At 38.9% G+C, this 15,562-nt stretch overlaps 1 protein-coding gene and 1 non-coding gene across 6 annotated transcripts; both read left to right on the forward strand.

Annotated features, from left to right (window-relative positions):
- The first annotated feature begins 212 nt into the window (after window positions 1-212).
- Window positions 213-15,179, forward strand: LOC108146171 (prominin-like protein). 5 transcript variants are annotated; one of them, XM_017272073.2, is made up of 15 exons: window positions 213-293; window positions 908-1,067; window positions 8,347-8,872; window positions 8,931-9,078; window positions 9,608-9,736; window positions 9,805-9,992; window positions 10,056-10,220; window positions 10,280-10,410; window positions 10,466-10,801; window positions 11,180-11,289; window positions 11,353-12,298; window positions 12,499-12,638; window positions 13,122-13,181; window positions 13,273-13,449; window positions 14,898-15,179. In XM_017272073.2, exons 3-15 carry the CDS (start codon window positions 8,470-8,472, stop codon window positions 15,007-15,009), a joined length of 3,045 nt encoding a protein of 1,014 aa, XP_017127562.1. In that variant the 5' UTR covers window positions 213-293; window positions 908-1,067; window positions 8,347-8,469; the 3' UTR covers window positions 15,010-15,179. The 5 variants fall into 5 exon arrangements, with proteins under 5 accessions (XP_017127562.1, XP_017127561.1, XP_017127563.1 ...); XM_017272072.2 differs by having other exon boundaries at window positions 228-382; XM_017272074.2 differs by having other exon boundaries at window positions 228-382; window positions 13,125-13,181.
- On the forward strand, window positions 7,002-7,074 carry Trnam-cau. Its single transcript has one exon. It is a non-coding gene; the product is annotated as a tRNA-Met (tRNA).
- Window positions 15,180-15,562: the final 383 nt, after the last annotated feature.

Consider the following 15,562-nt stretch of genomic DNA (forward strand, 5'->3'; position numbering starts at 1 on the left):
GATTTTAAATATAAATAACAAACTTTTTTTTAAACAACATGATTTCTTCATATTTATGGATTGAAACTTAAATTTAAGATATTGTCGAATTTCGGGCCAACGGATTTTTAACGTTCTCTTCCAGGGCTGAGTCCCTTGTATGTGTTTAGTATATTTAAATTGTTCATTGGTATTTTTTTGCGCATTTTTCTAAGCCACGACGGCATATACGCTCGCTGCGCCAACGGTCACACTGGCCAAGAACTCTTTGAAATGTGAAGTTTTTTCGATCGGATAAAAAAGAAACAGAAAAGGTGAATTTCCGGGGCGGATCTAGTCTGAATGGAGCGTGCGTTCGCGTGACTGAAGTTCGATTGGCCACGCCTACTTGCACGGGAAAAAGGTGAAAAACGAGTGGAAATCGAGTGAAAATCTTATAAAATGCCAGGTGTAATTGGCCACAAACAACAAAGAATGCTTCAAAAGGGCGGTGCAGTGCAGTGATACATACTAATAAAGCCATATACAACATATACGTGCTTGTATAGTGAAAAATCGTGTGAAAAGATTTACACGGTTTAATAAATTCCCATACTTCCCATGGGCCCCACTTCGCCAAACTCCAATTAGGCCAAAAGGGCCATTGGAAGCTGGAAACGATTGGAAATATCTCGCTGCGCCAGCGACCTAAATTTTCATTTTTTTTCTCGTGTTTGAAGAACTTTCCCAACGGTTTTGATTTATCTGTTAATATTTACTTGAAATTCGACTGGTTATTTACACAAAAACCCATCCTTAGTTTTAACTCAAAAACCAACCAATTGATTTTTTTAATTTACCAATTTGCACATCTTAAGCACCTCCAAATTGGTTGTTTTATTATAATCCGACGAGCTTACTGAGGAATTCGTTCATATATCCCTTGCAGGGATACGAGCCATCTGGAATTGTGATCCTTCGGTCCTACGATCCTACGGCTAATTGGATTTGGACATTGCCATTGCCATCGCCATCGCATCATCATCATCTTCCACGAACGCGAGTCCAAAAGCCAGCTTAATTGGCTTAGGCGGCGGTTGTCAATGTTGGTGAGTTTCCAACGGCTCATTTATTCTGTTTATTTCAATTTGAGTAAACACCCAACCGAGTTATTCAATTTGCGGTCTCGAATTAGTGGGTGTAGTGTAGTGGCCCTTCCTGCCTTTAAATATGCTAAATATGGGTATATCCTCATACGATTCCCACCTGGCGGCAGTGTGCATAATTAATAAGCGGCACTGCACTAATTGCTCTACTACGCCAGCCGAAAACATTCAGAAAAGAACACCCGCAGATAGATAGATACATATGTATATAGTATGCCCAAACATCCCTGACCTGAGATACAGATGCGTGTGGTGGAAACGACACCCAGCCGAGTGAAACCCGTGTATTTATAGAGGTTGTTCTACAATTTCCCAGCCACACACTTCACAGAACTCGGAAGCGTACTCTGATAATAAGGACCACATATTAGAGTATGCCTGAATAAGCAATTTTTAGGTCAAATGTTAATATTAATAGCCAGCGGAAGCCTAGTTATAAACAGCCTATTTAGTATTAAAGAATAAAGGTTCTAAGACTAAAGCTATTCAAAATATAGACTTAATTATATAACTATTTTATTTTAATAACAGTGAAGAAAAATATTTAGTATTCCACTAAAATCTATAAAGAAAATTTTAAGGTGTTGAGAAACCAGAATTAGAAGTAAGATGTCATAAAATAATAAATTAACAATTCAAAAATATGATTGCTAGAAATTAAAAAGACAGTAAAAATCAACAACTATTTCTATAGATTTTAATAGACAAGTCAGTTTATTTGCTAATATAAACCATTAAATATTTCTATGCTCTGGTCAGTTAAGTTGCACTGATGTCTTCAACATCAAGACCAAAGTTTATCAACAATAAAACGTACAGATAAGCTAGAAAATCAAGCTCAGACCGCAGAATCATTAATCAAATACTCTGAAGCAAATGGAAAACATATGACGTAAACCGGTCTTCAAAATCCGAAAACAAACACACTCGAAAATAGACCCAAGTTTATCAGAAGTTTGCAATATGATAAGTCTAGAGACAGCAGCAATTGAATAACCGAGCAAGAGATAGCCAATCTTCATATCAGATTCATTATTAAGCAAATAAGCTGACTCAAAGTCAGAGAATCAAGATGATATAACACATCATTGGCACGTATCTTCCGTTTCTGTCAGTGTACATGGCTTCCGTTTCTTTCTTATAAGTGAAGCGAAAAGCGAACATCTTCTCGATCGTCGCCACCCTTTTGTTTTTTAACTTTTCTGTTCATTTCCGCCCCTTTTCTCCATTACCATTACCCGACTTCCTTTGTTTGGATGCCTTCAGTTCATTTCAGTTCAGTTCAGTTTTCATCTAAAGAAGTTTACTTTGTATCTGCTTGTGTGATTAGCCCATTTTTCTGCGGTTTTATATCGGGGAGTGAGTCACAAGAAACGAGTTTCTGGCTTTGGCACGACTTCTCTCCACCGGCAGGCAGGGCAACCAAGCAGCCAACCTGTTCTCGTGCCATATCTTTCGCCTCGAAACGCCATGGATTTCATGGACTTCTCCGCCGGCTGTTCCAAATTCAATGTATAGTAGATGTAGATGTCACTTGGCGGAGGCGGTCTGAAATGAAATTAAATGAAATGAAATGGATGGGAAGCTGTGAAGAGTGTGCTCTCAATTTAATTTGTCGAGAAATTAGTTGCAGCTTACTTGGGAAAAAGTTTATATACACAAACTGATTCATTACACATACTCCACTTAATATTTTAAAGATCATTATGGGTCATTGCTGCTTTTGTCATCGTTTCTTATCTCAGAATCGCGTTTATGCTTTTATAAAGTACTTTGTTTATTAAATATTTGGCCTCGATAATTAGTCATTGAACATTTGAATATTTAAACACAGAATTTCATATAATTTTTGGCATAGCTTCTAATCTCTCTCTCTCTCTCTTAATACAAAAGTTTTGTACTTATAAAATATTTGACCTCATTAATTATTTATTAAATATGTACAACTGTTTAAGTCAAGAATGTTTAAAGCTGCTGATCATGTTAAGCTTATCGAATTGTTATAATTGTACAAATTTCATATGAACTATGTTATTTATTTTTCATTTAATTCTTTTTCATTTAAAACGCAACTGATTAGTCATAATTCTTCTTAACAAGAACCAATACTATTCTTTAAATGTTTCATTTTATTATTTTCTTTAAGAACCCAACTGATTAATCATACTTATGTTAATTCTTTTAGTTCTAATTAATTTTATTGTTTAAATGTATTTTTTGTTATTATTGCAAATAGTTTATTGGTGCTTTGCTGAATCTTTGTTAATAACAAATTCTATAGAGTTATATTTAAAAAGATTTTAAATGGTAATTATAACTCATACCACAGTGTAATTAGAACTCTTTAAGTCAGTAAAGGTCATTGCTATATTTGCCATCATTAAACTATTCTGGCGTTAATATAATTCCATATGATTTTTTTAAAATATTTTTCTTCCACTCAGCACTTTTGCTTTGGTACTGGCATTGATTGTGACTCGTTATAGATGGGGGAAAATTGTTTTATTAATTCAACCTTCACTTTGTATTTAATTCTTTTGTTTATACAAGCCATAAGCAACCGTCATTAAGTTTATCGTGTTTCGGATTCAGCGTTTTGCTGATTTAGCCGCCAGCAGATTGTTAAGTACCTTGCACTTGGCGTTTCCGCACGTACAGTGGACACTCGTTCTACTGTGCCATGGTGACCCAGTACGGGTGTCGCCAAATAAGTTTGTTTAACTTTGTCAACTTTCTCTTGTTGGCGCAAAAATAAAAACCAGTTGGCTTCAATCAGCTGGGATGGAACTGGCGGAACCCATTCGATTTCAAGAAATCAATTGTTGCCTTTGTTACAGGCTTTGACTCACATTACCTAAAAGGGAAACTTTATTACGATACCAGATACTCACAGACGACAATGGTATTTTATTGTATTTGCAACAGCTTGTTAAGGCATCTGAATAATCTAGTTTATTTTGATTCATTCCATGACAAAGTTGGTTCTGCAAATTAACTTACTTACTGGACTTGTGTACTTTTTACCCTCATTAAACTAATTGCATTGTTATAAGTAAATAGAAAAAAAGGTTGATAAAGTGAAGATTACTTTAAAAATCTTGTGCATTTTACGACGTCTTGTATTTGCAAATTAACAGATAGGAAATCCCATTTTCCTGGAATTGTTTACATTTTATTACCTGATTATTATTATTACTTTGGTTTTGCGTTCTAGCCATTTTTGTAAATAAAAATAAAATTGTTATTAGAAGGTATGCACATTATGGCCGCAATTCTTAAATTTTTAATTTGATTTATTTGTTTACCTTTTGTATGTTGTGGAAATTTGTTCAGGTTCTGGAAAGATTTGAAATTTGTATTTTATTTTTGGGAAAATTTACAATAGGCAGTGGAAAAGAATTAAAGAATGTTTTTTTTATTCTTCAGAATTGAATTTGATTATTTGTTTATCGGACTTAAACTTTGTTAAAATATTTATATTTAAAAGTTAACTGGTTGATGTAGAACGAATTATTTGTGTTAATTGTAAGAATTGGTGCTGGCCTATATAGTTTTATTGATCTTAGAGAAAATGCCTGACTTCTTATCAGATTATAAATTTATTAACAGATTTATTTTTAAAACTTAACAGGTTGATATAAAAGCAATTCATGCATCAAGCAATTATGGAGGTTTATATTAAGAATCAAAATGATTTTTGGTCTTAAAGAAAGTACATGATGTTTGTGTATAAATAAAAACCAATTGAGTGGCCGATTTGGTGGCTATTTTTCGATGTGTAATTCTGAACTCTAACCGGAATTAAGGGCATTTAGCGTGTGGCCTTGCCGAGCGTTTGCCTGTTCCGCCCACTGTTCGAGGGAGTGCAGCATTATCCTTGCAGCCTCCGACTGCGCATGTCCCTGATTGCGCTGTCCTGTCGTGATGTCCTCCCAAAAAGCCGAGGCTGCAAATTGTTTTGTTTTCTCAAATTGCTGAGAAAGACCCTCGACCTCTGACTATGCTTTCAGGCATTGTTTCTGATTGTGGTGCGTTCCTTCCAAGTCAGTTCTTTTCCTTTTTTTTTTGGGGAAGAGAAAAGAGAAAAACTCCGGGCAAGAGAAGGCCCCAAGCCGCAGTTCCCAGTTCGCAGTTCGCAGCATGGCGCGTGTCAAGGCCGTTCAAAGGCTGCTCCTCTTTTAGGGTGTAGAGAATTTTCTGCACAGCAGCAGCAGCAGTAGCAGCAGCTTCGAAGCATCAGCAAATGGAGCATCGTTTTTCCAGCGCCTTTAGTTTGCTCCCAGCCAGATAACGCGGCGTATACGCAATCCACACCAAAACACTCATTTTGTTTGGCCAGCCATTGAAAGGCAGGTGCACTCCTCAATCCGCAGCAAAACGTCTATTTTTACACAGTCTGGTAATCCAGCTCTTTCCGGAAAGTGTAAGCATGGAGCATAAAAGAGGGACAACCTCGAGATAAGCAGGCGGCAATGCAGTGTTTCAATATATATATATATATATTTATATATATATATGTCGCATATAGTGTGGCGACACATTCTGTGTGTGCTGTGTGTTGTGGGCAACAAAAAAGGGGGTCGAGGGAAAGGGCCAGGGCTAGGCTATAAAGCATAATATGCCACCGAGTCGAGGGGCAGACCCTTGGCTTTTCCCTTGTCCACTCGCCCACAAAGTTCATTAAACTTTTCGATTTCTTTGTCTATGTGTCGGTTGTGCAAAGACAGTTGCTTGTTGCTCGCCTCGATGGCCATAAATTTACAGTTTGCCAGTGGCGGGTACCCAAACCCAAACGAGCACACTCATTCTTTCGATCTCTCTAGGAAATATGATCAGACAATATAGTACAGTGAGTAGGCAGATGCACTCTTGAAAAAAAAAACCCACCATTCGTCAACAAAGTGCTTATAAAAAATATCGTCAACCAAGTGTTTATAAAAAAAAACATAGAAAATGTCGGTAATAACACAAAATATCGCATACTTATTATTTAATCATCGAAAATTATATTTCAAACAATATGGTGCCCTTGATGTTGAGGAAATTATTCAAATTAAACGCAGGTTTAAATTCATGTTTTTTTCTTGTGTGCAAAAAAAAAAACGAAATTAATTTGATTTTCTCACGACATGATTACTTGTTTCTATGGCAATGATCTGAATTGGATTGAAAACAAAAGTTGTTATTCACATTTTGGAAATAGATGTTTAATTTTAAACCATAAAATATTGATTTTGTTTTTTTTTGTATTTAAGATTTAAATAAATGTAAATACTGTTAGAAGTGTGAGAATTCTTAAAGGCGACATCGCAACTCTTTAATTTGTCCTACATAAATTTTGTATTTTCCAAGGGTAAGATGTTATAAAATAACATAATTGTCGATAAATGAAAATAAATATTGATTTATTCGAGTAGTTGATTAAACGAACTATTTTTTTGTTTGTGTTTCTATTGACCCGTGCTACCTGATTTGACATTAATTAAAATAGATTGTTTAATACTTTATCAGATAATTTTAAAGAAATCACTTATTTATCATAATTAAATATGTATTTTCTAGGGAAATACACTTTTAATAATTGATAAATTAAGCAGACACACAACTGTTTCCTTTTTTTTGTATTGTCAAATACAGTGTAGTGCTAGCTGCTTTGCAATTGATAAAAATAGGTTGTAAAATTTCTTATCAGATAATTTTAAACAAATACGTGACCTGTTTGCATAGGCACTTCATATCTCTCAAATATGTATTTATACCATGTGTATTTATGTAGCTAGATTTATTTATGTAGCTTTATTTTTGTATGCACTTAGCACTGCCGCATTAGAACCTTTCGTTTGGCAGAAGTTTGCTTTGTGCCGGCACTGTGTTCATGCCTCGATGGCGCAGTTGGCAGCGCGTAAGTCTCATAATCTTAAGGTCGTGAGTTCGAGCCTCACTCGGGGCATGTACATTTTTTTATATTATAAAATGTTTTTGTGCTCGCATTTTGTTTTTGCTTTAGCTACTTTGAATATTTCTCAAAGCTAGTTATTTGATATTTGGGTAATTATGCAAGGGTGCCACACGCACGCAATGTTTGGCTAATGGGTGTGTGACTCATACTCGTGATCCCTGGACAAGTGCATTCAACCGACGCCAAAAGGGACTTTCCCGTCCTCGACACAGAGATAACACCTGCCAGCTGTGGGCAATGTGCCAAAGTCGTTGCTCAGTCCTTTGTATCGCCAGTAGATTGCATTCTCGGGCTTGAAGCTAGTAGCTAGTGGTGCCTCAGCCCATTGTCATCTCCTCGGCTTTTATTGACCTTAATTGATGTCAAGTGAATGTAAGAGTGGCTCTGCTGGGTGTGTGTGTGTGTGTGTGTGTGTGTGTGTGTGTGTGTGTGTGTGTGTGTGTGTGTGTGTGTGTGTGTGTGTGTCTGTGTCTCCGCATTGCGATGTTAAACCAATCCTATTCGGAGTCCGGAATGATGGGATTATGCCCCATTTGCCTGGACACACCAAGAACTAAGAAACACCCAGGAGCGGATATATATTTTATTGCCCCGGACACGCATTTATTATTGGACGAGGACATGCCACTGTCACATTAGGGTGGAGCTCTAGAATGCTTTCAAATCATTCAGCTTTTTCATTTAAAAACTGTGGGGATTAAGATTAAAGATTATTTTAATAGGTGTTTGTTGCAGAGATACGCTAGAAAGATAGCTTGGTTTATGAATTTTCATCGGTGGCTTTATCAGCAAACGGTTATTGCTTCAGAAATGTTTTTTTATAAAGAATTTAAAGTTGAAAATAAAATAAGATGGATTTATCAACGGACTTTCAGTTAATATACGGAATGTGTCTTAATTTTTAGACCTTTATTATAAAGTTTAGACCTCTGAAAACTAATTTAATAGGTCTTTCGTCATGAGTTACGCCTTAAAGATAATTTGGCTTATGATATTTAAATATTTTTAAAGAGAATATTTAGTTATTAAAACAAAACATTGGTTAGTTAATAAACTTTTAGTTACCATACATAAGTAACCTTTTCCATCCATTAAGATAGCTTGCTGACAAACAACTATCAAGTTTATCGATCCTATTTAGAGTTATATAAAACAAAAAATGTGTTACTTTACAGTCGTTTACTTTATATACATATGTTTTTAATAATAAATACAAATTTTTGAGCTTTATTAAAATGAAAATTTATATTTATTCCATTTCAGGCCACTGACGTGTGAAATGGGTGTGGGCTACTACACCGAAAGCAACAAGATCGAGAGCAGCAGCTCAGCACGTTAGTGAGTTAGTGGGGAATCTTTTACGAGACCTCCGAATAGCAATTGGCGATGGGTTCAGTGGCGGCCACTACAGTGGAGCCTCTGGCCGCGGTCAAATCGAAGTCGATGCGCTCCAGAAAGCGACGACAGCGCCGAAAACGGCAGTTAGCCTACCTGGCCATCTGTGGACTGAGCGTGGCCATATTCGGATTTGCATTGGCCACACTGATCAGGCCCGCAACTGCCCAGAACGATGAGGATGGCAGTTGGCGCAAGGGATACGTGGGACATGGCACCACCCACGAACAAATGGGCCAACCACATTGGCCACCAGTGGAGTATACCGTTTACAAACCAACCACGAACTACACTAAGGAACCGCCACCTCCCACGTCGGCCATGAACCCTATTTTCAATTTTACACACTTTCTGTACGACAAGATCCTCTACAACGATGATCCCATACCAGAGGGTAAGTAAATCAAGTATATAATTCCTTAAAATCTGATTATTTTGATTTGTTTGTAAAGGTTATATTGTGGTGAAGAACTCGGACACATTGGCCCTGGGCCCCAAGGTGGAGGAGAACGACTGGCGGGATCTTTTGGCTCATTATTGGGTGGTTCTCATCTGGGTCTTCGTTCTCGTGCTACTCATCATTATCATACCGTTTATTGCGTGAGTGTGAAACAACTTATAAACAATTAAGGAGTAACCCTCAGTTGTAAAGCCAAAAATATGATATTTTCGGGAATTTTGTTTAACGAAATCTACTAAACTGTTTCTAACGATTATTAATTCGATCATTATTATCTTATCTATCATCTTAAAGTACATCTATTGAACACATTTTAGTAATTTTGTATTAAAAAGTATTGGAAGAATTATGTTACAAAAAATATCTGCTAGATAAATGTCCTTTTTTGACCAAATTTGTAGTATAGATTTAATGTCAGTAGAGTTAGTTAAATACTCTTTAACAGAAGGATTTATAAAAAAAAATTTTGAAAAAAATTCCAACACCAAATAAAAGCGATTAAAGAGTTAAGTAGGCACACCAGACAGTCGTTAACTTTTTACATTTTTTCGGATCTACTTAAAGTTACAAGAACACTTTGTTAGATAGTTTCACATTAAAATATCAAAATAAAATTTTTTAATTTTAAAGCTAGCCATGCTAACCATCCTATATTTTTGTCATTCGCAGAGTTTGCTATTGCTGCTTCTGTTGTTGCCGACGATGTCGACAGGGCTGTCCTCCATGCACCAGTAAACAGGATGCCCAGCGACGCTTCTGCTGCGGCATCTGTCTGCTGATCCTCATCATTGGACTGATGTAAGTGAAGGCAGCTAGAAAAGCTCATATACAGAAATATACTAATCAAATCTTCATTTCTTCTGTAGCTTTGGCATCATTATTGCCTTTGTTACGAACAAAATGATCGACAGCGGCTTTTCCGAAACTTCCGAGACCATGAAACGCGGCAGCGAGGATACATGCACCTATCTAAAGGATGTGGCCGATCATGTTTATCATCTGATGATGTTCAACTACGAGGAGATGGAGACCCATGTTTTGGATCAATTAACTCGTAAGAAAACTAATTGGTTATCAGCTTTAAAATTCCAATTTAAATTTCATTATCCCATTTTAGATGCCCACAGGCACATATTTTTGGATCTCTCCGACACATCGGAGAGTAATTCGCTGGCCGAGATGGAGCGGGTTTTGGAGAACATGCCTGAGGCCCTGGAGCTGATGCGGCAAGTGGAAAAGATGGAGAAGGATCTGCGTTTCTATGGCTCCCAGTTAAGAGATGGTAGGTTTATAGCAAGCTTATGAAACAGAAAACATTAACAATCTATTGCCAAATTTCAGGTGTCCGTGGCATAAAGCGAGATGTCAACTTTGCAGTGGCCAACCTCTGTCAGCTCCAAATGTGTCAGAAGTTCCTGATCAGCAGCAATATCGAGCACATTGACACCTCGCAGTGTCTGCACTTTGATAAGGTATGAATAAAACTTCATTTTGATATAATAAGATTATAAATCAACTATATTTCAGCTACCAAATACCTCGGAATTTGTGGCGGGAATGGAGAACATAATTTCAAACAAGTACTATGCCATACCTCAACGGGGTCTGGCGCGTCTGAAGAAGGTCAGCGACAAGGTGAAGACGCAGCTCTCCTTCGTGGTGCCCCCGATGATGCGGGACTTGACCAAGGGCAGGACTGTCTTCCGCGAACAGGCCACCAATGTGCGTAACATTGTCGAGGGAGTGCTGAGTGATATTCACATCAAGACTCTGCATTCGACCAAGTCGTTCGAGGACGTCTACGACCGATTTGGCCACGATAGGAACATTATCAGTTTGATTGTGTGCTTGCTGATTCTTCTCGTAAGTTTTCTTCTACGGTTTTTTTTTATTTGGAAGTAGGATAGCCTTTTAAATTTAAAATTCCACATTTATTTCTTGTTGCATATATAACGAAAATCTATTTAATCTATTTATTTTTCGGTGATCAAAACTTCTGAAAGGATCTTTCTAAATATTGGCAGGCATATTTGATTACAATAAATATATAAATAGTCTTTAATCGTTTGAATTTTATCATTAAAAAAGGATACTTATTTTGTCAAAAATTCATATTTTTAAAATTTATATTTTAAAATCCTTCGAATAAAGACTAGTTTATAGTGTTAGTTAACTAAATCTTTTAACATTTTATATTTCTTATAGTTTATAGACAACTTATCAATTCTTATTGAATTTTAGGTACTCTTTATATTGATCTTTGCTCTGTTGTGCGGTTGCTTTGGACGAAGACGAACTGGATATGGCGATGAGTGCTGCAGCAAGTCCACAGGAGCCACGTGTCTGCTGCTGTAAGTACAGCCACCTAATCTCCATCCACTCATTAATAATCGAAACTAATCTACAACCTACAGAGCCATCTTGCTGATATTCTGTGTATTCTCGTTCATCGCACTCGTTGGACTTTTCTACTTCATGCTTGGCATGGTGACTTACCAAGGTGCCTGTGCCCCTCTAAGGGATCAGGAGAACAACACCCTGTTCCGGCAACTGGATGCATCGATCGATCTAAAGCATTATTTGCCAGCGAACGGGGAGTCCAAGGATGTGTCGCAGCCGCTGAAGATGTCGAAGGCCATTCAGGCTTGCCATGCCAACCAGACAATATTCGAGATGATGCGTATGAATAACATATACGATATCAACGATCTGGCGAACATTAAGGTGATGACCCATGCCCAGGATGATACGGATTCGATAAAGGTCTTCGATGAGGATCTTTCGGGCATTGTACTGCTAACTAAGGAAGAGCGCGATGAACTGACTGTGGCGCGCGATAATTCACTGGCCACCTACCACAGCTCATTGTACATGCCAAGTTTGTGCACCCAGTTCACACCGATGAACCTGAATGCCCTCTCCGAGCAGCTGTACAAGCTGTCCAACGACCTGGAGTATCCCGCCTACGGCTGGGCCAAGGTGTCCTTCTGGAACGAGGGCCTCAACACCAAGGCCTTCTACCGCAACTTTGTGCCCAAGCTCACCAGCATCGTGGAGAAGATGAAGGCCAATCTGAAGAAGATCGACGAGCTGATTTCGTACGAGAACCATGACTTTACAAACACCATTAAGATACTGACTGACACGGCGGTTGCCTCGGAGCAATTTATTCAGACGCGCGGCAAGGATTATATCAACACCCTCGGCAGCAATCTGACGCAGACCATCGACCAAACTATAGACGACTACATCGACATGATCATTAAGGAAGCCAACGAAAATGTGGGACACTGTGCGCCACTGTCCTACATTTATTACCGTGGAGTTGACCTGATCTGCCACCGCCTCGTGGATCCCATTGTGAGTTGATGGAGTTTATTATAACAATGTGTAACTTTTTTAGGGTTTTGGAGACTTCAAATTCTTAGGATTCATCAAGACTATTTAAAACCCATTCGAGTTTATTTTGGATTAGCCAGCGGTGGTTTTACACTATTTAAAAGTGATAATCCTGCTTAAAAAGATGGCTATTCTAATGCAAAACTCTACTCTTATTGCAGAATGGTTTCTGGGTGGGCATCCTGCTCTGCGCCCTGCTCTTCCTGCCCATCCTGTTCGTGGCCCACCGCCTGATGTGCCTGTACAAGAAGATCTACCCATATTTGGCCACCGTTGGAGCCGCCGGCGTTGTGGAGGGCGGGTGAGTTGTGTTTTCGTCTGCTGCAGTTCGCTTTCAGGCATCCCCCATGCTAAACCCTAATCCTAACCCTAACCCAAAGCTGTCCCATTTGCACGGGTGCTCCGTATGTGCCACCGCCCATTGTTAGCTGCTCCGGTGGACAGCAGGCCTACTGCGGCTGTCCCGGCGGCGCACCCACTGCTCGTGGAGGTGGTGGTGGCCTGCCACCCGAGAATTCAATCCAAGATGATGAAGCAGATGCTGACGATTCCGTTCTGTCGGCCAGCAAACGCAAGAGAGACTAACTAAACTACCTACTAACATCTGGGTTGGATTCCGAATTTAACTTCATTAACTTTTAGTATTTGTTTTATAAATTTATGCATGTACGGTACAGGAGAAAATTGAGTGTTTGTTTGCACCACAAAAACGAAACTAAGCCATTTGTCCACATTCTTTTTCGATTTTCATTGCATCGCTAACCCCGAATCATCCCGCCCGCAGCAGCGATTATCTGTACGATGCTTATAGTGAACGCGAGCGCGAACATGTGCCATTGGCTAAGTAAGACGATCACCCAGTCACCTTTGACCCCTCTGGCTAGGAGCTAAGCTAATCCCCCTTGCCCTTGCTCTTCTCCTCTTGCCCATTGTAGCGTGCCCAAGAAACGGCGTAAGGCGTACGAGAGGCGCAGGGAGCAGCAGGACTACTACGAGGACGCCTCGCCCAGCGTGTCCCGCGGCAATCGCTCTGGCGGAGATCGTGGAGGCGGCGGCGGCGGAGATGGCGCCCCGGGCAGCAGCAGCATGCGCTACAACGACATGGCGCCCACGTAAGTGTCCTTCAGTTCCCGGTTGAACTCCTGACCTTAAGTCACTCGCTAAAAGACTGGCGTAACTGAGTAAAAATGAGTAAAAATCCCAAATAAGACATAAAGATATTTAGGGCCTTTTCATTGTAAATTGAAGTATGGAATTTTTTACGAAATTGGTGCAACTACGTTATAGATGGCAATAAAATTTTTATTTGTGTGTATACAATTTTGACAATATCTAAGAAAGGTTCTACTTATTTTATTTTGGTTGTACCTAAGGAGGTGTTTTAAAAATATAATTAAAACTGTTCAGAAGCTGCGGATTCAAAACAAGTTTAACTTAGAAAAAAACATTTAAAATGATTATTATTTGCACACCCTGATTCTTTGAGACACTTGGAACTATTCTTAATTTAGATAAATGTATTGCTAACTTATAAATTACGAAGTTACAACAGTCTTGTAGTAGTGAACTTCACTCTAACAATAGTAAACGCAATATAGCCGCCAAACAGTGAAAATTAATTCGCCTGACCTCCGCATCGATATCCAGTTTCCCCTTGCTCGTTTTTAGACCGCTGCTAGATGCCTAAATCGCTAATTTTTAATTTTGTTTTATTTAGCGCTAGAGGTGTGACCAATGGCTCTCGGCCAAAGGCATTGGCGGCAGATGGTTTCTTTTAGGCATGGCCCAAATGCTAATCGGTTTTGGTTTCTGCCCGGTAATGTGTAATGTGCCACTCAAAGATTCAATCGATGTGCTTCCCCGACTTTCCGCGATTCGAAGACATTTCCATTTCCGACTGTTTTGTGAATAGACTGGAAACCCCCTACACATTTGCTTAGTTCCCTTTTCTTTAACTATTGTTGATTTAAAATTGTTAGCTTTTTCGATTGGCCTGTTATATTAGACAAAACGTTTATCAATTATACTGTCTAAATATTTTTGAAGGTTCTTATACTCTTTCTTTTTTAAAAAACGTGTTATTTTCTTACTGCAAACCTTCAAATTTGTTAAATTCTATTGACTTAATTTTGTTTGCTTATTCAATGACCTGTTGTGTTAGACAAACGTAACTCAATTATATTGTCTAAATATTTTTAAAGCTTCTTGAAACGCTTTCTATTTTCAAAACTTAATTTTCTTACTGCAAACACGCACATGTGTATTTTTGGTATTTAATTTTTGTTGCTTATGGGAGAAGCTTACGTGTTTAGGTTGCTGCTCCAAAGAAACAGACACTTCTGGACACGATCTCATACCAATGATGGCCCCACTCGATAACTGCTTCATGACCAAAAGCCACTAACTTTATATCGCTTTTCGATCTATGTTGATCTGATTAATCGCAGCTACTGCGCCCTCCCTTGGTTTTTCTGTGTTGTGCGTGAGTGGTCGCACTATAAATATTTAATTTACCCTGCATATTTCCCATGGACTAATTCGATTTGGTTGCAATCCGCAGGCACTGGGACCACGAGCCACCGCGCTACCACAATCCGCCAGCAGCGCCGCCATCCTCGGAGTACGAGCGTCCGCCGCCCTACTACTATCCGGGTGCCTCCGAGCAGGATTAGATTGGATAGCGTTGCATTTGGATTGGATTGGCTCAAGAGGTGGCAACATGGATGATTTTATTTAGACCCCCCTCCAAGCCCCTTTTATATTAGTATACCCCCTACTGAGACTGTACTTTTAGTTAAAAGCGTAAACGAAAATAACTGAAATTATATAATTTAATTAAGTAGTTCTGTAGCATCACATGTGTGTTATCTGCGATCTGCCATTGACGAACGCATATAGTTAATATTTAGTGCGGGCCGAAGCAAGAAACCACCCATTTAAATACCCCTTTACAATTACTTTACAAAAATGTTGCCAAAAGCCGACGACGACGAGCACGACGAATGATTATGAGTCGGACGAATCCGGCGGGGATAGTCCCAGTCGGAGCATTTAATGAACTCTGGAGTCTGGAGACTCCGTGCTATCTCTATGGAGGGCCGGGCGGCGGGCGTCGGATCTGATGAGTCCCTTGAAGAAGTTGGCCATTCGACGGGCCGCACGGCCGCAGAAGCTTTAAGGAATCTCATAATTTTATTATGCACACAGAGAGACGTACCCAAAAAA

Source organism: Drosophila elegans, unplaced genomic scaffold (genome assembly GCF_018152505.1).
Source record: "Drosophila elegans isolate 14027-0461.03 unplaced genomic scaffold, ASM1815250v1 contig_208, whole genome shotgun sequence".
In the NCBI taxonomy this organism is placed as follows: Eukaryota; Metazoa; Arthropoda; class Insecta; order Diptera; family Drosophilidae; genus Drosophila; species Drosophila elegans.

Excerpts from the sequence above, each read along its gene's own strand:
- LOC108146171 (XM_017272073.2), top strand. The coding sequence starts at position 8,470 with ATGGGTTCAGTGGCGGCCACTACAGTGGAGCCTCTGGCCGCGGTCAAA. Across the intron at positions 9,079-9,607 it reads ATTATCATACCGTTTATTGC|AGTTTGCTATTGCTGCTTCT; the intron begins GTGAGTGTGAAA and ends TGTCATTCGCAG. Across the intron at positions 10,411-10,465 it reads AGTGTCTGCACTTTGATAAG|CTACCAAATACCTCGGAATT; the intron begins GTATGAATAAAA and ends ACTATATTTCAG.